Source organism: Suncus etruscus, chromosome 16 (assembly GCF_024139225.1).
Source record: "Suncus etruscus isolate mSunEtr1 chromosome 16, mSunEtr1.pri.cur, whole genome shotgun sequence".
NCBI lineage: Eukaryota > Metazoa > Chordata > Mammalia > Eulipotyphla > Soricidae > Suncus > Suncus etruscus.
Window position 1 is genome coordinate 86,458,058 of NC_064863.1, and position 25,018 is coordinate 86,483,075.

Consider the following 25,018-nt stretch of genomic DNA (forward strand, 5'->3'; position numbering starts at 1 on the left):
TCTTTAAAATTGTAGTTGAGGTTTCAATATTGTTTTATTTTTTCTTGTTTTTTATTTTAGGGCCATATCTGACAATGTTCAGGAGTTATTCCTGGCTCTGCTCAGGAATCACTCCTGGTGGTGCTTGAGGGACCATATGGTATGTCAGGAGTAGTATTTGGGTTGACCACATGTAATGTGACACCCTACCAGTTCTACTATTAATCTGGCCCATATTTCTTTTTTTTTTTTTTTTTTTTTTTGGTTTTGGGGCCTCACCCGGCGGTGCTCAGGGGTTACTCCTGGCGGTCTGCTCAGAAATAGCTCCTGGCAGGCACGGGGGACCATATGGGACACTGGGGATTCGAACCAACCACCTTTGGTCCTGGATTGGCTGCTTGCGAGGCAAACGCCGCTGTGCTATCTCTCCGGGCCCCATATTTCTTCAGTTTTGTTGTAAAAATGGCATTTTCTCATCTGCCACTTTTCAATGGAAAATATGACTATTGTAATATTCTAAGCACCTTAAGCCAGGCCTAGTGGGTCTTTGATGGAGGGGCAGTGCTGGTGGAGGATTGCTGTGTGTATGTGGGAGAGTGGCATGCCAGGAAGCCTGGCCTTCTCATACCAAGCACCGAGTTGCTGGTTGAATTACTCCTGCTCTCTGCTTCTTATATACAGGCCATACCTGGTCAACCTATTGCCTTGTCTGACTCACACAAGCAAGAGACCTGAGGAGTCTGTTCAGGAGACCTTGGCTGCAGCAATCCCCAAGATTATGGCTTCCTTTGGCAACTTTGCGAATGACAATGAAATTAAGGTACAGTTGTGGTGTACTTGTGAATGGGCTCTCTGGTGACTTAGGAGCTCTAGTCATGCTGTATTTATTTTTTCTTTCTGGAACTGTCAGTACATTGTGTTATTTTCAGGGTTTTATACATTGTGGCCTTTATTTAGGATTTCTATGTTTGCTTCTTTGTTTTTGGGCTACACCCTGCAGTGCTCAGGACTTAATCCTGGCTCTGCACACAGTAATCACTCCTGTCAGGGTCTGGGGACCATAAAAGATTCTGGTGATCAAATCTGGGCTGGGTGCATTCAAAGCAAGCAATCACCCTACCTGCTGCACACTCTCTGCTTCAATTACTTTTTTGTTTTGGGGCCATATCCAGTGATGCTTAGGGGCTTCTGCTGGCTCTGTGCTCAGGGATCAATTCTGGTGGTGCTTGGGTGACCCTATGGCATACCCGGGATCGAACCTGGGTTGGCTTTGTAAATGCCCTATCCTCTGTGTTGATGCTTGGTCCTGGAACTTTTTCTTTGTTTTGTTTTTTGGGGTCTCACCTGGCAGTGTTCAAGGCTTACTCATGAATCTGAGCTCAGGGATCACTCCTGGAAGGGGTTGGGGGACCAAATGAATTGCTGGAGATTCAGACTTGGTTCATCATGTGCAAGGCCAGTGCATGCCCCACTGTGCTGCAGCTCCAGCTGGAGATTGGATGTCCCTATAAATATGGCATCCGGGATGCGTCTAATCACCACCATCCCATTACCTGCTTATGCCTTTTTCCCTTGTGCCCAAGACCTTGACATACTCTTCCGTTTCTGGCATTGCATTGTTTACATAAACTTGATGTCCTTTGGAGGCCTCGAGGAGCTTCTTTCTGTTTCGGTTTCTGCTTTGTGTGGGGGGCCTTTCCTAGAGAGTGGGTTCCAGGGCTCTGCATTCCCTCACCTGGCAGTGCGCATGGGACTGCTTGAGCTCAAGCCCAGCCGCCTGGTGCTCTCCTGCTGTGTGGCTGGGTGTGTGGCGTATGGAGATGTGGCCCCATCATATGGTCCCTCTCCCATACCCCTCTCCCATGCCTCTCCTCCAGGGATTGAGCACTCTCCAGTCGTGAGCACCCAGTGCCTGCTCTTCCCGGCTGTCTGGAGACAGAGGACACGGGTCCCATTGTCCGGCTTTGGTTTGCTTGCGGTTCCCGGCCCTTATGGAAGCACCTTTCTAGCCCCTCCTGCTGAGTCCTGCTTGGGTTGGCCTGGCTGCATGTGGGTGCAGGGTGTCGAGCGAGGTGTGGGAGGGTACCATGGTGCTGAGGGTTCAGGCTGCTCCATCTGCTACTCCGATGGGGCTTCTGCTCTGTCCAGCCAGCTCTCAGCCTCAGCTCAGGAAGCTCTTGGTCAGCTGAAGGACAGTCTGGGTTGGCGGCTCTGGCTTTATGGGTCTTCTGTGGGCATCAGAACTCATGTGTGTGTCTTCAGAGGATGATGGGCTTCATGAGCTGCCAGCCTGGACACGCGTTGTTTTTTCTGCAGGTTTTGTTGAAGGCTTTCATCGCTAACTTGCATGCCAATTCCCCGACTGTACGGCGCACCGCGGCTGGTGCTGTTGTCAGCATTTGCCAGTACTCCCGGAGGACACAGTACTTCTACAGCTGGCTGCTCAGTGTGCTCCTGGGTAAAGGGCCTGACTGCTACTTGCTGGTCGGATACCCCAGTGGCTCCATGGTGCCTAGGACCCTTCCCTGCCCTGCAATCCCTGCTGCCTCACTGACAGTGCCATGGTAGTGGGCTGCAGGGTCTGCCCATGCTGTGAGGCTGAGGTGTGGCCACTTCGTTGCAGGCTTGCTTGTTCCCATTGAGGATGGACACTCCACACTTCTCATTCTCGGGGTGCTGCTCACACTGAGGTATTTGGTACCCCTACTGCAGCAGCAGGTCAAGGATACCAGCTTGAAAGGCAGCTTTGGGGTGACACGGAAGGAAATGGAGGTCTCACCTTCGACAGAGCAGCTTGTTCAGGTAGGAGCCACGAGGTGTTACAGTTGATCTGACAGCTTTCCTTTGCTGGGGAAAGGAGGTATCTCTGTGTGTTCAAACATGGACTCTGGGGATGTTACAGTACAGTAGGGAGGGCAGTAATGATCCCTGAGTACAGAGCTAAGAGTTTGGACCCTTGAGCACCGCTGGGTGTTCCCCCCAAAATAGAAGAAAAACTATGGACTCTGGCGCCCAGTCTCTTGGTGTTCTCCATGTGACTTGTGGAAAAATGTGTCCTGAACTCTCCTGCAGACACTGACTCACGGCACACCACCTTTTGACCTAAACTCAATTCTGAGCTCCCGACCTGTGGATTCCAGGCACTGTACTGGTCCAGGGCCCAGTGGGCTCTGCATGGCTGTGAGACTTGGGGAGTCTAGGACTCTACCTCAGCAGCCCCTGATGGTGCTCTTGCCTCTGTGGGGGCAGCCGTGCTGCCTGGCACAGCTCACAGTGCAGGCAGGCACAGGGCCTTCAGTTTCTTGGTGTTCTTTATCCTGGCTACTCACTTGGGAGGAGGGTCTACTGGCTGCTCCTAGTGGTAATTGGCCCTCTCCATGTGGAGCTGCTAGAAACCTGCAGGATCATCTTTGCAATACTCAGGACCTGCAGGGTTGCACCCTGCTTTGCAGGACTTGCAAAGGCGAGCCTGGACCTAGAAGCTGCCTGCATCTTACATTGATTCTGACTGGTTGGACATGGCTGGGCATCTTTGGATGAGGTTTTATGCTGGGACTTGGTTCTGTGCCTCCAGGTATACAAGCTGGCCCTGCACTACACTCAGCACCAGGACCACAATGTTGTTACCGGCGCGTTGGAGCTCCTGCAGCAGCTTTTGCGTACCCCCCCACCAGAGCTTCTGGTCACCCTGACCATGGCCGGCGGTTGGGGGCAGCTGGTGGGTGCCAAGGATGAGTGGGACTGCCGGAGTCGGAGCGGGAGCATTGTGGAGCTGATTAGTGAGTGAGCGGGTCAGGGCAGGATGGGAAGAGGAGTGACGGTTGTGCCCAACATGGAGTCTTCAAGACTTCAAGGTGTTTGGGAGTGGAGGGTTAGAGCTACCACTATCCATCCTGGGGACCCATCTGCCCTCCTCTGTGCTTCTTGGTGTATTGGGGTCCTGGTTTTCTCAGGAGGGCCCTGCGTGTGGTGCTGGGGAAACCATTAGACACACTTGGGGTCCAGCTTTCACATAGTGGGCGGAGCTGCCCCCGAGCAGGATGGTAGGTGTATTCCCCCCCCCCCCCCCCCCCACTGTCCTACAAGCAAATCCCCTGCCTGCTTGGCTGAGTCAGACAGATGGCTGGGATTTCTGATGTGGCTTTCAAATGCCCTTTAGGAGCTAGGGTGACAGCACAGTGGGTAGGGCCCTTGGCTTGTACACTGTTGACCTGGGTTTGATCCCTCGCATCTCAGATGGTTTTCGAAGCACTGGCAGGAGTAATTCCTGAGTGCTGAGCTGGGAGTAATCCATGAGCACTGCTGGGTGTTGCGCCCCCCCCCCCACCACCAAAAAAAAAAAAATTAAAACAGAAAAACCTTTATGGAGGCTCTTGTGACATTTTGAGGCCTTAGCTTCAGAGCCTGGGCTGGCAGTGACTGACAGGCTTTTGCTGCTGGATGGTGCCAGGTGCTGCTTATGGAAATGGGTCCTTGGCTTCTAGAAGCATTCTTGGAATTGCTTCTCAGTGTTTTTAACTTTTACCTCACTTTCATTTCAGTTGGAGGAGGGTCTTCCTGCAGCCCCATGCTTTCCAGAAAACAAAAAGGTGATTATTGGGGAAATCCAAATCTTCCTGTTGAATCTCCCTGCCTTTTGTGTTTTCATAAATCAGGGTTAGGGAATGTCAAGTGGAGCTGGTCCCAAGAATGGCTTACAGCCCACATAGCCCTTGGCAGAAAACAGGCCCGCCTCTACCCTTCAGCTTCCATGGACTCCTCTGTGTTGTCCCTTCAAAGATTGTTGTCAAAAATGCTGTTGAGGCCCTATGACCATGCCTGGACACTTCTGCAGCTATGGGCCTGACAGATGTGCTGAGCATGGGATTGTATGAGGAGGGCTTTTGAACATTTTTAACATTTTTTAATTTTTTTCTTTTTTGGTCCTCACCTGGCAGAGCTCAAGAGTTTATTCCTGACTCTGTTGGTGGACTTGGATTGCCAGGGACTGAACCTGGGTCAACCACCATACTGTCTCTCCCACCCAATTTCTACTTTTTGACTTTCATATCATCTCCATGTCACTTAACGAAAGTTACCACACTCCTTAGAATATTGGTGAACAGCGGTCAAGTTAGAAATTGGAAATCCCGCAGAGACTGGAGCAATAGCACAGCAGAAGGCATTTGCCTTGCATGTAGCCAGCCTGGGATGGAGCCGGCTTCAATCCCTTGGTATCCATATGGTACCCGGTGCTGGAGCCATAGCACAGTGGTAGAGCATTTGCCTTGCATGTGGCCTACTGGGACCAATCTGTGCTTGATCCCTGATATTCCATATGGTCCCCAGAACTAGCCAGGAGTGATTTCTGAGCGCAGAGCCAGGAATAACCCTTGAGCACCACCGGGTGTGGCCCAAAAACCAAAGAAAAAAATTGTTAATCTCCAATTTTGTGTATCATTTGATGACGTTTATAATGTAAAAATGGCAATTTACTGAATTAAATCAGAGTAAGACTTTTTAAAAATATCAATATAATTGGAAAGCCATGAACTGTAAAACATATTTTTAGAGTTTTGCAAAAGATATTTCCTTTTTTTTTTTTTGTTTTGTGTTTGTTTTTGTTTTTGGGTCACACCCAGCAGCGCTCAGGGGTTACTCCTAGCTCTATGCTCAGAAATTGCTCCTGGCAGGCTCAGGGGATCATATGGGATGCCAGGATTTGAACCACCGACCTTCTGCATGCAAGGCAAATGCTTTACCTCCATGCTATCTCACTGGCCCCAGATGTTATCTTTTCAAATCATACAGTTGGTCCTTACTGGCAACCCGAGTACCAAGCAAATTAAAGGATAATATAAAGTAAAAGTAATCTTTTGGTATAAAATAAGTTTTATTTTGAAATTCTGTTATGTTACTTGGAGAGAGCTAAGATACTATGTTGTCACCATAACTCAGCATCTAAAGATTAAAGATATATAAATTATTAAACATTAACAATAACCTAGATCAATAACATTTATTATTAAAGTACTTTGATAATTTGAGAATCATTGATTTTTAACTTTTCCCCATGTCGGGTTATAGATTCTATTAGTACCTGTAAGACTGCTTTGGGTTTGGCATTCCAGAGATGTCAAAATGTGTATCCACAACATTCCAGTGGTGACTTCCACCCGAAATTGATTGGAATGGGCATTGCCCAGGCCTTTCTGTGTCCAGCAGGCTGAGTGCCTTCTGCTCCCTCTCTCTCAGGGAAGGTGCTCCTGGGAGAAGCAGCTGCCCTGGAGGACGACTCGGAGTCGAGGTCAGAGGGCAGCAGCCCAGCCTTTGCAGGTAGCCCTGAGCGTGAAATGTGAGGAGTGGTGGTGGGCTCCCCCCCCCTCTTCCACTGGCCTGCCTACTCCTGCGCTTGGGTGCCAGGAAAGGAGCCAAGATGTTTTGGAAACTGCACTTCTGTCTAGTTTCAACTGTGCTGCCTTTTGGGGGAGGCTAAGGAGACTCCCAAGAAGTGCTCAGACGGCCTGCGCTCTGGGGTTCCTAGACAGAGCACTTCTGGCAGTACTTGGGGTGATGAGGTGCTGGTGTAGGACTGGCAACTGTCCCTGCTTAGGACAAGGCCCATGCCTGCCTGAGTCCTTCTGGGCGGAAAGGCTGATCTTCCTGCTCTCTGCCTTGGTTTAGACTGCTCTGAAGTGAGGCTTCAAAGGAGGATTTTGTTTTCTGTTATTTTGCCATGCCAGATGGTTCTCAGTCCCTACCGTGCTTGAGCCACCATGAGATGCCAGATTGAACCCGGATTCCCCACATGCAGTGCGCGCTTGGTCTGCTGAGCTATCCCTGGGTCTAAAATTAAGTTGATTCTCCTCAAGAATAAGGTTTTTTTCCCCTCTGGGTTGTAGGGGCCAGTGTCTTCTGAGTTGGATGGACTGTTAGGGGCAGAATAGAATTTAGCCTCATAGTAATTCACCTGAAACCTACAGAACTATAAACTCATAAATAATTTACCTGAAATTTACAAAATTGAGCTTCCTAGGCAATTCACCTGGAGTCTCCATGTGTCTTAGAGAAGATAAACAGTGACAAAAATACTAATAATTGCATTAAAAAAGAATGTTCCTGAGAGGTATCATCATATCCAAAAGATATTTGTAGATAACTGAATTCTAGGTCACAAGATTGGGAAAGAAAAATACCAGAATTCCAGTGGTGGTTAATTATGTAATCACTTATTTTACTAACTAAGAAAATGACCAGGACCAACCTCTAAGCATTGAGATCCCAGGAGCTTCTGGCCCTGCAGCTTCCAGGCATGCTGCCAGCCCTGGAGTGATTGGTCTGGTCCCATCTGTATGTTTATTTGGACAAGGGTGAGGAGGAAACAAGGAATGGTCAGTTTATGCTTAGAGCTGTATGTCTGCTTCATTTTTTCTATTCTTTTTTTCTTTATTTTTTTTTATTTTTGGGGTCATACTTGCCAAAGCTCAGGGCTTGCTCCTGGCTTTCGACTCAGGAATCACACTCCTAACAGTGTTTGGAGGTTGTCCAAGGCAAAGGCCCTACCTGCTTTGCCGTTTTTATAGCCCTATGTAGATTTGGTTTAGAGACCTTGTTAAAATTTTTACTCTTAGGTTTTCAGCTGTACCTGGCAGTGCTTGGGATTAGTCTCCTCATCTGTATTGGTGTCGTTCCTAGTGTAGCTTGGGACCCTGTGGTGCTGGTGGTCACCTACATACTTTTATGCCAGGCCTGAGCTCAGCCTTTTGAGCTTCATCTCTGTGGCCTGGTTAGAGGCCTTGACTGAGTTTTGAAGGTGGGCCATGTCCATAGAGGTGCTTATTACCTCCTTCTGCCTGCTCCTGGTGTTTGGAGCCACTCACCCTTGGACCTGGCTCTGGTTGCCTGGGACTCTGTCATAGAGGGTGCTCTATGGGGACTCCCCTTGGAGAGAGCCCAGTTGAAAGAAGCCGAAGGGGTACCGCAAAAGTGCCTAAAAGCGATTGAGTGTCACCTTTCTTTCCACTGCACCCAGTGGCTGGCAGCCAAGAGTGTAGTGCAGGGTGAGGGTGAACCAGGATGGCATCTCCGAGGGTGGCTTTCTGGCCTTTAAAGGATGGCATCTCTCTGTCCTCAGCCTCTGTTAAGGGGGAGACCAGTGGTGAGCTGGCTGCCCCCACGGGCCTCTCCACACCTGGCTCGACCGACTCGGCCTTGCATGACATCATCACGGAGCAGCCACGCGCGCAGCACACACTGCAGCCCGACTCGATGGACCTGAGCACAGCCACCAATGGTGACGAGGAGGACATTCTGAGCCCTAGCTCCAGCCAGATCAGTACTGTTCCATCTGACCCCACCCTGGACCTCAATGACGGCACACAGGCCTCATCGCCCATCAGTGAGAGCTCCCAGACCACGACTGAGGGGCCAGACTCTGCCATCACCCCTTCTGACAGTTCTGAAATTGTGAGTAGGTTTCAGTGGTGGGGCCGGGGCTCGTACCTGGGGTCCCCTCTCTCCTGCTGCCCTTTCTGTGGAGTAGCATGGCTTCAGATGCTGTTAGACCATGTGGGCAAGCTTGACCACCAACCCTAAACTTCTGCATTACCTGAGATTAACAAAGCAGGAACACAAATGCTCTATGTTAGTTTAATCGCTTCTGTTTTTGGTTTGGAGACACACCTAATGGTGCTCAGGAATCCTTGGCTCTGAGCTCAGGAATCACTGGCTGGGTCGGGGGACCATATAGAATGCTGGGGATTGAACCCGGGTTGGTCATGTGCAAGGTAAATACCCTCCCTACTGTGCTATCACTCTGGCTGATTTAGTCGCTTCTGACTTCCATCCAAAGCTAGTACTGGGGGCCAGAGAGATAGAATGGAGGTAAGGCGTTTGCCTTTCATGCAGAAGGTCATCAGTTCGAATCCGGCTTCCCATATGGTCCCCTGTGCCTGCCAGGAGCAATTTCTGAGCATAGAGCAAGGAGTTTCCCCTGAGCACTGCCGGGTGTGACCCAAAAATCACACACACACACACACACACACACACACACACAAAGGCAAAACAAAGTTAGTACTGGATTTAGGCCTGGACTGAACTTCAGCTGCTCAGATCACCGAGCTGTTTAGCAGGAGACAGCTTGGGGATGGCCTCACAGGATAGTTTGGAGCAGGAATATTATTGGTCTTATTCCCTAATTCAGTTAGCAGAATTGCACTGTGAAGTGCTTTGCTGCTGCTTGTTTTGAGGAGTAGGGTTGAGAGTTTTTCGCTTTAAGGAATCTTGGAACTTTCAAGTACAGACCAGAGGTTAATCCTGCTTTGCTGGGGCCCTTTGAGCTTTGTGTGGTTCCTTGGACCAGCTCCGAGCCTGTGGAATGACCTGACAGCTCAGGTGCAGGAGACATAGAACCATTCTAGCCACTTGGAGCGGGCCATCATATGGATGAAGCCAGTGTTAGACTGACATGTGGTGGCTACTGCATTGTAGCACGTGGTTTCTAGATAGCTGTTGAGACAGGATTGCAGGTCTCAGGGAAGTCAGAGCTCCAGCATGGTGCTGAGCAGGGCCTGGCATGTGTGCATGCGTTTGTGCGTGCATGTGTGCTTGCATGCGTAACCAGCCTACATCTGTTGCCTAGGTCCATCTTCCACTTTTGACTGGAGTGTCAAAGAAAGCACAACCCACCTACACTCTTGGTGTGTTCCCAGTCCAGGCAACTTTGGGTGCCATGAGCCTAATATGGGTCTTGTGTTTTCTGACCTGTGCAGTAGACAGCAGCTTCCTTTCTACTTGAGCCAGCATCCTGCACCACTGGGAAAGAGTGTACAGTGCCAGGCTGTGCAGTGTGAGCTGGCCATTGCACTCCTTACTGCACCCTGTCCTTGGTGGTGGCTCAGCTCTGATCTCCTGGAAGGAGGCTGCCCACAGTGCCGTCCTCCCTCCTCCCTGACAAGCCTCAGGTTGTTTGATTCCTGGCTGAACTAATAATTAGCCACTTGTACTGGGTTTGGGGTTATCCCATGATTTGGGTTTTTGTTTGTTTTTATTTTTGGGCCACACCCGGTGATGCTCAGGAGTTACTCCTGGCTATGTGCTCAGAAATCGCTCCTGGCTTGGGAGACCAAATGGGATGCCAGGGGACCGAATTGCGGTCCATCCTAGGCTAGCGCGCAAGACGCTATGGCTTATGCCATCGCTCCAGCCCCTATCCCGTGATTTGGGCCTGAACTTGCGTTTATGTCATATACAATATTTGCTCTCTGACACTGAGTTGAGAATTGGGGGTCACCAGGTCCTTCCTGTCAAGGACAGGTTAGTAAATTGCACAGGTTTGGGGGTTTTGCAGCTTCAATACAGCCACCACATTCTGCTGTTGAGTAGGCAAATGAACCTAAATGTGTGTTTGATTAACTAGGTTCTGCCCTATTGTTCACTCCAGGGTGTGGTCTGGATTCTTCCTAATAAAAATTCCTGGTCTCGGGCCCGGAGAGATAGCACAGTGGCGTTTGTCTTGCAAGCAGCCAATCCAGGACCAAAGGTGGTTGGTTCGAATCCCGGTGTCCCATATGGTCCCCCGTGCCTGCCAGGAGCTATTTCTGAGCAGACAGTCAGGAGTAACCCCTGAGCACCGCCGGGTGTGGCCCAAATACCAAAAAAAAAAAAAAAATTCCTGGTCTCAGAAAAACTCTCTCACATTTCCATCTTTCCTCCACTGAGCTATCTGCTTCCTAGGAATGGAAGGCTTGCTTCTTGGAATTCCTGAACCTGTTTCACCCCCTTCAGTGTTTGTGGATTATTTTCTGCATCAGTGTTTGCTTCTAGTCCTATGTCTCTCCAGTGTTTTGGTCTTAGAGCATGAATGAGGCTTCCATTACAGTTGGCATCTGAAACAGGAACTGAGCCAATAACTGGTGAGATGTTAATTCTGTAGCTTTTTAAATGGTTTTCCCTGGTGTGGGTTTTTAAGCTTGTGTCTGTTTGGTTCATGGAACCCTGGCTTTTCCTCATGCAAATTGCTACCTTCTTTCTTCCATCAGTCAAGATAAAACATACTTGAGAGGTAAGGCTCTTTCTCCTCTCTCTTCCTCTCTACTCCTCTCCCCTTTCTCCTCTCTCACCTCATTCCCGTCCTCTTCCCTCTTCTTCTCACATCTCCTCTCCTCTCTTCCCCTCTTTTCTCTTCCCTCTCCCTTTTTATCCCCTTCCCTCCTCTCCTCTTCTAAAGAAAAAAAAGAAAAAAAAAAGATAAAACACACTCTAGTAGTGCTTTTCCTTTCCTTTTCTTTTTTCAGTTCGCATGTATGGTGAGGTGTGAAAAATTCAGGCTGAAATCTCTTAATACTCTAACTTAGCAAGAAAAGTATCTGAAGCACTTTCTATTGGTTCTAAAAGGTCTCTAAAGCTGAAAATTAAAAAGGCATATCTGGGGGCCGGGCGGTGGCGCTGGAGGTAAGGTGCCTGCCTTGCCTGCGCTAGCCTAGGACGGACCTCGGTTCGATCCCCCGGCGTCCCATATGGTCCCCCAAGAAGCCAGGAGCAACTTCTGAGCGCATAGCCAGGAGTAACCCCTGAGCGTCACAGGGTGTGGCCCAAAAACCAAAAAAAAACCAAAAAAAAAAAAAAAAAGGCATATCTGGTTATTATACATGGTCAAGCCAGAAGCCCTGAGGTTAGTATTCTGCCACTTCTATTAGCAATAGCCAGAAGAGCCTCAGGTTGCTTCACCTGATACTGGGTTTCAAAGCAAAACAACTTCAAAAATTGATATTAAAATGGCCTAACAGAAATTGAATTAGAACGCAGATTTCTTTCTTTCTTTTTTTTTTTTTTTTTTTTTTTTGGTTTTTGGGCCACACCCAGTGGTGCTCAGGGGTTATTCCTGGCTGTCTGCTCAGAAATAGCTCCTGGCAGGCACGGGGGACCCTATGGGACACCGGGATTCGAACCAACCACCTTTGGTCCTGGATCGGTTGCTTGCAAGGCAAACACCGCTGTGCTATCTCTCCAGGCCCAGAACGCAGATTTCTAAGATCATCACAGCCTCCCTCCAACACAGCTCTTTAGAGAGTATAGAACTGACCTGCTTCCCCCACAACGGCTACTTCTTAGATTGGCGTTAATACAGAATCGGAAATAAATTTCCCCATCAGGAAAACAAACAAACTTCAACCTAAGAGGGTTTAAATATGGATTATCTAAATTGGTTTAAAGAAAGCATGCCTAGAATATGGTCTTCTTTCTCCATTTTGTGTTGAGTTACTTTGTACCTGCATTATGATTGTTGTTGATCACCATAGCAAAAACCTGTTTAAGTGCTTCTCAGTATTTACAATGGTCAAAGTGGGTGTGTGAAGGCTCTAGGAGTAAAATTAATAGCCTAAATCACTCTGAAAGGATGGTTGCAGGAGTCACGTTGTCTTATGACAACTGATAGAAGGGGAGTTCATAGAAGTAAAAAAGCAGGCAAGACTACCCCGTACTATTTTGAAACTTGTCGGTGAACTTACTTCGAAGGCTTGGAAAAAAATTCATTCTAAAATACAGGGTACAGGGTAGTTATACAAAGATTTTTCAGGGAGTTACCAAGCATATGCAGATTGAAATTGACAGGCAATTAAAATTAAAATTAAAATTATAAAAGTTCAAAAACCTTAGCCTTTGATAATGCCAGAGAATATTGTTAGGCTATATTATGTCTAATTAGGTAGAAAGATGTCATTCTATTTCAACATGCTTGTAGAAATGCTAGAACTTACAGCTGCCACCACACATTTAACAGCATATGCTATTCAGATGCAAACTCCAGGGTATCAGACCAGTGGCTGTCACCTGCGAAAACCACCTGGACCTTGTTCAAGGTGTGGCAAAAGATTTCATTGGGTGAGAGACTATATCTTTCAGTTTCTTACTGTTTCTCCAGCAAAAGAGAAAAAAGGAAAAGGGGTCCAAAACCAGCCTCACGAGTTCACATTAGAGGCTTTTAACTATGGCAAAATTGGACATTTACAAAAACACTGCAGGATGCAATTCTCTTTTGGTCTGGCTCAAGGACAGACAGACAGACAGACAGACAGACAGACAGACACACACACACACACACAAACACTGCAGGATACAGTTCTCTTTGGTCTGGCTCAAGGACACACACATCCCCCCCAGACCAAACACACACACACACACACACACCCCAGACCAAAACTTAATCACACACCCCCAGACCAAACACACACACACACACACACACACACACACACACACACACACACACACACACACACACAGACCAAAACTTAATCTATCTTGGGAAACTCACCCCCCAGACCAAACACACACACACACACACACACACAGACCAAAACTTAATCTATCTTGGGAAACACACCCCCCAGACCAAACACACACACACACTCTGGCTCAAGGACACACACACACACCCCAGACCAAACACACACACACACACACACACACACACACACACACAGACCAAAACTTAATCTATCTTGGGAAACACACCCCCCAGACCAAACACACACACACACACACACACACACACACACACACACACACACACACACACACAGACCAAAACTTAATCTATCTTGGGAAACACACCCCCCAGACCAAACACACACACACACACACACACACACAACACACACACACACCAAAACTTAATCTATCTTGGGAAACTGGGTCAGGGGCCAATCCCTGGCCCCTCATTTTCATCAATACTTCAGTTTCCCAGCCTACACAAAAGAACTCCAAAGCTTAAGCTCATTAAATCCTGCCACTTCAGAAAGCTGTGGTCTTGATATTTCCTGCCCTGAAGATTTAACTATAATACTAGTTCAATTCCCTTGTAAGATAAGATCTGGCATAATAGGGCCAATGCCTCCAAGACTTTAGGGATGATTTTAAGAAGAAGCAGTTTAATGCTCAAAGGAAACATTATTAATCTGGGAATTATAGATTCTGACCACGTTGGAGAAATAATACTTGTTTCTGTGCCCACAGTTTGGACTTTTAAAAAAGGTCAAAACAAAACTCAAATATTGTTACTTCCTTATGATTTGCCTGACAAATCAGAATGCATCAGGGAAGGGGGGTTTGCTAGTACAAACCCGGAGGCTTCAGCTTATCCTTTATAGCTTTTACTGCTAAGTTTAAAGAGGGCATTCCAATGTTAATCCTTGAAAATCAAGGCTTAGAAAGTTTGAAAGGGGGCCCGGAGAGATAGCACAGCGGCGTTTGCCTTGCAAGCAGCCGATCCAGGACCAAAGGTGGTTGGTTCGAATCCCGGTGTCCCATATGGTCCCCCGTGCCTGCCAGGAGCTATTTCTGAGCAGACAGCCAGGAGTAATCCCTGAGCACTGCCGGGTGTGGCCCAAAAACCAAATAAAATAAAAAAAAAAAAAAAAAAAAAAGAAAGTTTGAAAGGATGTTTAACACTGGGGCCCAAATCTCAGTAATTGGATCAAAGTTTTGGCCATGTAACTGGGAATTGCAAGACATTCCTTATAGAATGAATTGGAGGGATCTTGTCTCCAGATTTTGTTTGCCAGAGTGCTGTGTTCCTGAAGTGTATAGAACTGGGAAATCAACAGACTGTTTTCTTACCATATGTAGCTCCGGTTTCAGTGCAATCCCGTATAATTTGCATAAGCAGTGGAAGGCGGAATATCACATATCCCTTCCCCAAACCCTCTTCAGCACAATAGATCAGAGGTTATATGCCTATTTAATGGGTGCCCAGAACCCATCCCAGTCAAATGAAGTCCAATGTTCGAATCTGGATTCCCTAGCTCAGCAGCAGCACAAAACTAGAGGCACTTTGAGACTTAATCGACAAACAGTTGAGAATGGTACAAATTTACCATATTTTCCGGCATATAAGATGACCCCCTAATTTTGCAGTTAAAACATAGGTTTAGGCCTATATCGCTGTATCAGACAGAACGTTACTGTGCTGCAACTGTATGTACCACAGTGAGTCAATCACAACAAGCAAAAGTTCAGAGGTTCTACTGTCATAGACTTCCTCTCTGACTCTGGCTGATCTGAGCAGGCTTTTGACAGTGTAGATTGAACACTGTCTAATTTGCATGCATAAAAAGCCTGTGTGGATTGGCTGAGTTAGAGAGGTGGTCCGAGCAGCCTTGCAGTGATTGGTCCCTTATCATAGGCACCTTTTCTGGCAGTTCCCTAGTGGCGTCACTTAATCTCCCCCACTACATGAACCAAACAATACCCCATCCTCGGACCCTAACACTGAACCACAAACATGGTTAGCTGGGTTTTGCCAGAAGTGGCCCCCAGATCTCCTGAATACTGTTTGGGAGCCCCCAAGAAAGAGATTTGGAAACTCTGCGGCCTGTTTTTTTTTTTGTTTAGCGGCATATTGAAACACATTTTGGTATATACTTCGGCGTATAAGACGACCCCCCATTTTCGGTTGACTTTTTTGTTTCAAAAGTCGTCTTATACGCCAGAAAATATGGTAAATCTCTTTTTCTAAATGGAACCAACCAATATTTGTACTAAAGAAACAATCAGGTAGCTATAGACTTTTATCTGATTTAAGAGCTGAAAATGCATCCATGCTTTCTATGGGAAAATTACATATTGGCTTACCTTCACCACTGGCTTTTGATAGTAATTGACTTAAAAGACTTTTTATAACCTTCCCAATCACCGAAAGACAAAGTGCTTTGCCTTTTCTGTTACTTCTCTCAATAATAGGGCCCCATGCAGTGACTTCGGTGGACGATTTTACCTCAGGGCATGGCAAACTCACCCATTTGTGTGTGTGTGTGTGTGTGTGTGTGTATGTATGTATGTATGTGTATATATTTTTATTTATTTTGGTTTTTGGGTCACACCCGGCTGCGTTCAGGGGTTACTCCTGGCTCTACACAGAAATTGCTCCTGGTAGGCTTGGGGGGGGGGTCTCCCAAGCATATGGGATGCCGGAATTCAAACCACTGTCCTTCTGCATGCAAGACAAGTGCCCTACCTCCATGCTATCACTCCGGCCCTATGTGTCAATATTTTGTTGATGTAGTTTTATGTTCAGCTCATAAGAAGTTTCCCCAGGCATATTTGTTTCATTACATGAATGACATTTTAAAGACCAACCCTACTTGCAGAGAATTACAATGTGTTTATGAATTTGCTGTCAGCTGCTTGCAGGGTGCTGGTTTAACAATAGCCACAGAGAAATCCAGACTTTGCCTCCATTTCAATACTTGGGATTAGTATTGAGGAGTGCACTACAGTGTTCCCCAAAAGATAATAACTCTTAGGTGATATAAATTGCATCCCTCCCTCCCTTGGGATTCTAAACTCAGAACTCAGTAACTTATTAGTACTTTGGAAGGAAATCTGGACTTAAATAGCTCCAGGTGTTTAACTTAAAAGGCCCAACAAGAATTAGAGTTTTCATGGAACGGCTCAGAAAGTCCCATTTTTCTGGGTTTATATGTGGAGAGAAGGTGCGGCTTTTAACTTTTGCAACTCCTCATTTTCCTACGAGTACACTCAGTTGTCAGGACCTATTTACACAAGCAACCTTTCATATTTGTACTCTATTTGAACTCAATCCTACTCTATCGTCAAGGCAAGGTTCAGAGCAGCTTCCTAGTTGGGTTTTGATCCTGAAATAATAGTGCTGCTGATTCCAAAAAAGGAAATAGAAAGCATACTACCTCTCAGTGAGCCCCTTTAACAAGCCATATCTGGTTTTTCAGAATTTTTCTCCCATAATCATGCTAGGATGGCCCCCCCCCTTTTTTTTTAAAGGAAACAGTTTTGAGTTCCTCTATTATTCACTCCCCTATACCTGACACCCCAGCCCCAATTGGTCGTCATCAGGAAAAGACTGTATCATTGGCCCTTCACTGACCACAACAGTGCATACTAATTATAAGTCTGCTGAACAAATGAAACTTACTACTTTAAATTACTTAGTAGCATATGTTTTAGAGCCATGGAACATAGGAAGTGATTAAGCTTACCTAGTAGGTTTGTTTCCAGGCATAATAACCATCTCTTTAAATGCCTATAATCAGGTTATTCAAGATTTTGCTGTACCAATTACAAACCCTTCAGGAAAAGCATTCTGAGCCAATTTTTATCACTCACATAAGAGTTTACTTTGGCCTTCCAGGACCGATTGCCCTAGGGAATGAAACTGCTGATCATCTGGCTATGCCAATATTTAAGTTACCTGCAGAAGAACATACAGTGCTACATACCCACTGATTGTATGTGAACTATCATATTCCAGGGAGGTATGGCATAAATAATCAGTACATGTACCATTTGCATGCCCTTAAGTAAAAAATGCATGTAACTGAGGTCAACCCGTAAGGGTTATAGACTAATGAGTTATGAAATGGATAGTACACTTGTTGACTTTCCAAAGAAACTATCTCCATGAAGTAGCAGATACATACTCTCATTTTTTTTTCTTTTGTCTTTTGCTTTTGGGTCACACTTGGCAGCGCTCAGGGGTTACTCCTGGCTCTATGCTCAGAAATTGCTCCTGGCAGGCTCGGGGGACCATATGGGATGCTGGGATTTGAACCATTGTCCTTCTGTATGCAAGGCAAACGCCTTAGCTCCATGCTGTCTCTCAGGCCCCACATATTCCCATTTTACATGGGAATGGCTTCTGAATGAGATAAAGCTGTTTGCACCTTCATGCCACAATATTTTTCTGTTATTGGTGTCCCAAAACTTGTCAATTATTTTGCAAAGAATGTCAAATCAACTATCTTACTGGAATCCCTTATAATCCACAAGGACAAGCCATAGTTGAAGCTCACATAGCTTTCTGAAACTAATTATTAAAATGTAGGGGAAGGGGCATGTTAACTCACAGACATTCTTGTTTTTAGTATTGTTCAATTTTTTGAGATCATTGTGAATTACAAGTCTTTCATAGTTGTGTTTTAGGCATCTAGTGACAGTGAATTAGGGCCATTCCCACCACCAAGCTGACCTCCTGCCACCATAGTGCCCTGCATGCATCCCATACATTTACCCTTAGCTCCCTGGTCTACCAGTGTAACAGGTCCATTTTGATGTAGCTTGTTATAGTTTGGGGTCTCTTGATTTTATTGGCGTTGACTTCGGCTTGGGTATTTAGTTCTGACCATTTTTTTTCCTACCAATACACCTGAGACCACTTTGCCGGACATTTTATCCTTAACATTATTTTCTCAAAACTTATTAAATTTACCCCAAGGAGAGCTCTATAGAGCTGCAGAAAAACACTTTAAAGAAGATGCTTAGGTACAAAAAACCAATTACTTCACTTATTTAGGTAAAAATGGATAATGAGTGGATTGTTGGTAATCTCCTTATTTTAGGAAAAGGATATACTGCATATACTCAAGTATAAGCCGACCCCTTAATTTTACCCTAAAAACTGGGTGGCTCGAGTATATAAGTCGAAGTGGAAAATGCAGCAGCCACTTGTAAATTTCAAAAATAAAAAATATACACCCCAAAACAATTACAATAATTGAGGAATCAGTAGCTTAAATTATTTTCAATATTTATTGCTAAAGAAAAACTAAACTAGCAACAATAAAACTTTAAAACTTTAAAGTGCAGAAAACCGTTGCTTAACAGGTAATCAAACTATATCACAAAAGTTAAAATCCTTCAAAACTGGATTCCTCCTCATTTGTATGTCCAAACAGAGCTTCAGCTATATCTGATGTGAGGGTATCAGCATAGCCATGTCATCGTCACTGAGTTCGCAGATATCATCATCCCTGCTGTCGGTCTCATACGAAGCACACAATATTGTGGGTTATATAGTTCAGCCACCTACCTCGTCAGCTTGGCTGCAACTGGGGATTGAGCCGAAGCACCACCCCTCCAGCAGATGGCAGAAGATGACTGGAGACTACATGCACTTGATTCGGTGTGTGCACTGAATCAAATAACCTGTATGACTTGAGTATAAGTTGAGTTTGGGGTTTTCGGCACAAATTTTGTACCGGAAAAATTCGGCTTATACTCAAGCATATACAGTACAAATGGCAACCCTGCCAGGAAACTCTGGGTCCAACTATGCCTTTTCAGAAGCAGGATTCTCACAAATGAAAATCACAGACGCAAGTGTATCTTTTGTTTGTTTGTTTGTTTGTTTTTTGGGTCACACTCGGCAGCACTCAGGGGTTACTCCTGGCTCTACACTCAGAAATCACTCCTGGGGGACCAGAGAGATAGCATGGAGGTAAGGCTTTTGCCTTTCATGCAGGAGGTCATCGGTTCGAATCCCGGCGTCCCATATGGTCCCCCGTGCCTGCCAGGAGCAATTTCTGAGCCTGGAGCCAGGAATAACCCCTGAGCACTGCCGGGTGTGACCCAAAAACCACACACACACAAAAATCACTCCTGGAAGGCTCTGGAGACCATATGGGATGCTGGGATTCAAACTACCGTCTTTCTGCATGCAAGGCAAACACACTACCTCCATTGCTATTTCTCTGACCCCACAAGTGTATGATAAGACTGCAAACCTCCCCTTAAAACCAACACAGATTACTCTAAAGGACGAGAACAGGAAACAGACTGCGATCTCAATAGGTAACCGAGACAATAAATAAGCTGACACCACATACCAAGGCAGAGACTATTGGGAGTGGAAATGACCATTTCGAGTATCTTAGTTCTGTACATGAGGAAATTGTTCTTACTTACATCAGACTTCAGAATTTGAATATTACCAGCTGTCCTCTTAATGCATTTGAGATGCTTTTTCTACGAAGTCAAGAAGATAAATACAGACCTTTTTTTTTTTTTTAATATAAATTAATGAGGGCCCAGAGAGATAGCACAGAGGCCTTTGCCTTGCAAGCAGTCGATCCAGGACCAAAGGTGGTTGGTTCGAATCCCAGTGTCCCATATGGTCCCCTGTGCCTGCCAGGAGCTATTTCTGAGCAGATAGCCAGGAGTAACCTCTGAGCATTGCCAGGTGTGGCCCCAAAACCAAAATATATATATAAATTAATGAGTTCTAGAGTTAGTGTGGGGATGCTGAGGCCTTTCTTGACTAGGCCCGGCTCTCCCAGCCCTTTATGGCCTGGCGGGTCTGTAGATTACATGGTGACTGCAGAAAAATTCACAAAGCAGTCTGGTGAAGTTCTAGGTGTCAGCTAGCTTTATTTCACAATCCTACATGACTTCTATGCTAGCCTTTTCCAAGCAGCCACTTGTCTGCTCCTTCTCTGGTTTTCTCTGCCTCTGTCTCCCTTTCAGCTTCTTCTCCAGGCTTTCTTGCTGATTGACTCCCTTTGCTGATGCTGAATTCTTTGCTGACTTTAATTCTCCTTCTTATCCCCTCTCTCCCTGCAGTCAGCCTCCTCTACCCACCCATTCCAGGTGTGGGCAGTTCTGATCATTCAGGTGAGATCAACAAGAAGTTGGAGGAGGGGATTCCCACATTCTCGACCTTTTTTTGTATTATTACAGAAGCACTATTGAGAAGTCTAGAACATTTACGTTTTTTTTTTTTTTTGTGGTTTTTGGGTCACACCCGGCTGTGCTCAGGGTTTATTCCTGGCTCCAGGCTCAGAAATTGCTCCTGGCAGGCACGGGGGACCATATGGGACGCTGGGATTCGAACCGATGACCTCCTGCATGAAAGGCAAAAGCCTTACCTCCATGCTATCTCTCTGGCCCCTCAAGTTTCTTTTCATAATCTTCTCTAAACAAAATCACAAGAACATTGCTGCAGATAATACAGTTTGAAAATAAGCTGCTACGTAGGATATAGCAGTTGGGAAACACACTAGGATAGCTGAGAAATTTCAAAACTCTAACATGCATTTCCCCAGAATTGTGCAAACAAACATTAAAGCACTAAAGTTAGTTACGAAATTTTCTGTTTGCAGTGGGGCTTAGAACAAAATAAGATCCATACAGACAAAACACAATTTAACCAGCAATATAGTGACTGATGAAAATAGGATCAAGAGATTAGCCTAGGACCGCGATGGCGAACCTTAGGCATGCATGCCAAGCTGTGGCACGTGAAGGCCTTGCAGCTGGCATGTGGAAAGGTCTGCAATTAATTTATAAAATTTGTAAAGGTTTTAGATACTAAAATCTTGTTATTAAGGTTTAATTGATGTGCTGGCACTTTGAGGAAATTCTTTGGTTTTGTGCGGCAGTTTGGGCACTTGGGCTCAAAAAGGTTAGCTATCACTGGCCTAGGATAAAGTTAAATTTTTGGAGGTAACCCAGGTACAGGAAGTTCTGCAAGCAGCTTCTCCTTTGTTGGTCTTAAGCTGGTCTTGGATCTTCCATCTTCTCCATCATTACCTTCTGTGTTAGGCTGCTGGGGTCTCTTCGATAATCTGCTGCAGGTTAGGGGACGAGGTCTTCACAAAAGGCGCCTCTGTTAGAGGAAAGATGGTAGATGGTGGCGTCTGCCCAGAGTCTTCAACTCTTTCCCCTTCACTGCCTGCTTCTTTCTCACCTGAGAGGCCCTCTGCCACCATAGGTGGTGGGCCAACTGAGTGAGGCTGGAGGATGAATTGACAGAACCTATGTCAATTGGGATCGTATATGCTACCTTTCACTGGCACTCCACCAGGTTCAGCTACATTAGCAGCTATTGGCAACCTCTCTCCTTTCACATCAAACTCCCCAGTCTCCCCATTACCGACACTACACAGAAACTTCCTAGGATTTTTCTTCTTAATGGCTCTCCAGTGAACAAAAACATCTTCTTTGGTGTCATTTCTGTTGATAAATCCATAACCATTCCGGACATTGAACCATTTGCCAGTGCCCAGGACTTGGATTGCCAGCACTGGCTTCCTACCTGACTCAGTGCTCGGGGTGGGCGCTGGGATTTCTCTGATTGAGCCGTTTCCAGACTGTGTCTGCAGAGACGGTAACTGGTTCATCATTCTTGGTAGATGGGAGTCTCTTTGGTTTAGTGTTAGTAGTCAATGATAAATCATCAGCCCTGTCTTCAGATCGAGAACTCATCACCACTGGGAAGGCACTCTTCCCCTCCTTTGCACGTGTGCAAGAGAATCTCTAGGGAGCCTGACACGTACAGTCCAGAATAGGAAATGCAGGTACATAGACTAGAGCAACATGAAGCCATTCAGAACAGAAGCCATGCTCACTGATGTTCCAGTGAAAGGCACAGCACATTCAGTCCAGCTCGAGGGGGCTGTCATGGTAATAATCCACCAAATAGAAAAGAGAATCAGAATCATCACAGAGCATCAGCGGAGAGAATCAACGAGGAGAATCAGCAAAGGGAAGTCAGTCAGCAACGAAGCCTGAAGAGCAGCTGAAATGGATATAGGCAGAGAGAGCCAGAGAAGGAGCAGAGAAGTAACTGCTAAGAAAAGGCTTACCATAGAAACCAGGAGAGGAAATACACATGGTGGTTAGTACTGTGAAATACTCCTAGAACTTAATCTGACTACTTTGTGAATTTTCTGCCGTCACCCTACAACCTTCATACCCACCAGGCCATAGGGGCTGTAGGAGCTGGGCGGAGCTGAGCAAGGCCTCACCATCCCCCTACCAACAATAGAATTCTTTTTTTTTTTTTGGTTTTTGGGCCACAACCGGCAATGCTCAGGGGTTACTCCTAGCTGTCTTCTCAGAAATAGCTCCTGGCAGGCACGGGGGACCATTTGGGACACCGGGATTCGAACCAACCACCTTTGGTCCTCAGTTCAAATCCCGGCGTCCCATATGGTCCCCTGTGCCTGCCAGGAACAATTTCTGAGCATGGAGCCAGGAATAACCCCTGAGCACTGCCGGGTGTGACCCAAAAACTACACACACACACACACACACACACACACACACACACACACACACACACACACACACACACACACACACGTGTGCGTGCACACGAAAAAGAAAATTGAAAGAAAAACTTAGGAAATGGAAGAGAAAGGAAAGAATATTTTTGAAAATTATTTACTCACAATGAATTCATTGAAGCACAAGCATAAAGTTTAGTAAGCTCTTTTTTTTTTTAAAGGATAACAGTTAAAAATAATACAATAATAACGGTGTGAGAGTGGCAATTGTTGTTTGCATAGACTCAGCAAAATATGGGTAAAATGGAGAAAAAAAAATGCCTTGTCCTAAATACAAAGAGACCTTATCCCTGAAGTTTTCTGTCATAAGACTGACTCTGGGTTCCAGGCATACTAGGTTGTCCAACCTCTGAGTCATTCTCTGTGGTCACGGCGAAATTTTTTCACACATTAGCTATTGTTGGTGTCCAGTTTCTGTAGTTAAAAGATTCTGATTTCTGTATGGTTTGTTTCATCTAAGTCCAGATGTGGAGTGTTCTCTAGTTTCACCTCAATTTTAGATGCGGAGCAAGTTGTTGCTGTTGCTGAGTCATCTGGGTGTTAAGGAACACTCCATGGAGTAAAGTAAAAAATAAAACCTATGCCAGGGTAGCGGTAGGGTCTTCCCTGGTAGAGGTTTGCTTCCTGGTGATGTTGTAGACAATGTGCTTGTTTTCGTTGATTGTCAATGGTTCAGGAGTATATGGGCAGTGCCCCTTCTTTGGAGGCCTGAGCCAATTCATTATGCCAGTGTTCAGGGTATAAGACCTAACTGCATTCCAAAATTTGTGTTCCTGTCTCTGTTAGATAATAACTTGTTTGCATATGTATATTTTCCCATTGTAATGCGCCTATGCACAATGTATTATTGGTGCCTCTGGGGAGCCAAGGGAACCAGTCCAACAATCCCCTTAACTTGGTTCTAACATGAATTCTAAAGTGAAAGACTCTTCTACCAGAATTCCGGTTGAAAAGATCACAAAGAAAGAAAGAAAAACAAACAAAACTGGGCACAATTGTCACTGTATAAGGGGATATTCAATAAGAGTTATAGCGGTTAAGGGAATACATCTAGGATATTCAAAGAAGATATGCATGTCATTAGAAATAGTTGGGATGAGGTTGCTGAATCCTGGACACCAATTTGGTCTGTGATTTGGCCTTCTGGAGTCTGCAAAATGCTCCCAGCAGTTCCATATCTGGAAATGCCTTTGAGTGGGAACTAATCAGAAACCTAGTATAGTAGCAACCACAGTTAAACAGTAAAGGAAGGTGGAGGACAGGAGGTCGCTGAGAATAGATAAGTAGGAACAGAGTACTGGTTTCTTCTCAGCCTGAGAGTCTATTTTTTTCACTTGTGTCTCTTCAGCTGGTATGTTGGGGGCTCTGGGCAGGACAGCTAGCCAGAGGCCCCCTGGGCTGACCACTTAGTCCAGGGGACTGAGATCCCTCCCACGCCAGGCGGGTCTTCAGGGCCATGCCTGGTTAATCAGGCCCTGGGGAGTGGGGAGGGAGAGAAATTCCTCCCAATGCATCCACAAATTACAAAGGCTGGACCTTATTCAGGATTTCTCTTCTTACTATTATTCATTTTCAAAATTTCATTATTTCATTTTATTTTTTCTCTATTTCTCTATTTTTTCATTATTTCATTTTCACTTGGTAGCTGGTTGGCAGCTGGCTTGGGTGGGGATAATAATGTGCTTTGTGGGGAGCCAAAACTGAGGGTAAAAATGGTTAAATGTGGGGTTATAGGCAGTGGGAGTGAGGGAGTAAAGGACTAAAAATGAACTTCTGGGTGGTGAGCCATGTGGGGGAAGGAACTAGCCCTTCTGCAGTTTCAGAATGGACAGGGGTAGGAAGGAAAGTTGCCTGCAGCTTCCCGAAGCCAGCACCTCTTGTGTTCTTGTGTTGCCATTCCCCATGCTGGCAAAAGCTCCCGGCTCCCAGAAAGGAAAGAGATCCTTAAAGAGCTGGAAACCTGGAAGTTCACCACCCTGACCCAAACCCTCCCTCTGGAGCCAGGTGGGAAATGGGGAAAGCCTGGGGTCCCCTTTAAACTCGCCGGCACCCACCTCACTGACTCCCTGGGCGTGCAGCCCAGAGGTAGCCCTGGAGTTCCAGAGGAAGGAGGTGGAAGGGTGCCGGGGTGACCCAAGCCCTGCACCCCTCCTAGGCCTGGTTAAAAAGGCCTTTGGCAT

General features: G+C 46.1%; 1 protein-coding gene across 1 annotated transcript in view; it reads left to right on the forward strand.

Annotated features, from left to right (window-relative positions):
* HTT (huntingtin) overlaps positions 1-25,018 on the forward strand; it is a 121,724-nt gene that overhangs the window by 37,803 nt on the left and 58,903 nt on the right. The window contains exons 6-12 of the mRNA XM_049789694.1: positions 661-799; positions 2,296-2,437; positions 2,603-2,781; positions 3,554-3,758; positions 4,521-4,568; positions 6,214-6,294; positions 8,093-8,424. Of these exons, the coding sequence (XP_049645651.1) occupies positions 661-799; positions 2,296-2,437; positions 2,603-2,781; positions 3,554-3,758; positions 4,521-4,568; positions 6,214-6,294; positions 8,093-8,424 (1,126 nt within the window). The remainder of the gene's footprint in view (positions 1-660; positions 800-2,295; positions 2,438-2,602; positions 2,782-3,553; positions 3,759-4,520; positions 4,569-6,213; positions 6,295-8,092; positions 8,425-25,018) is intronic.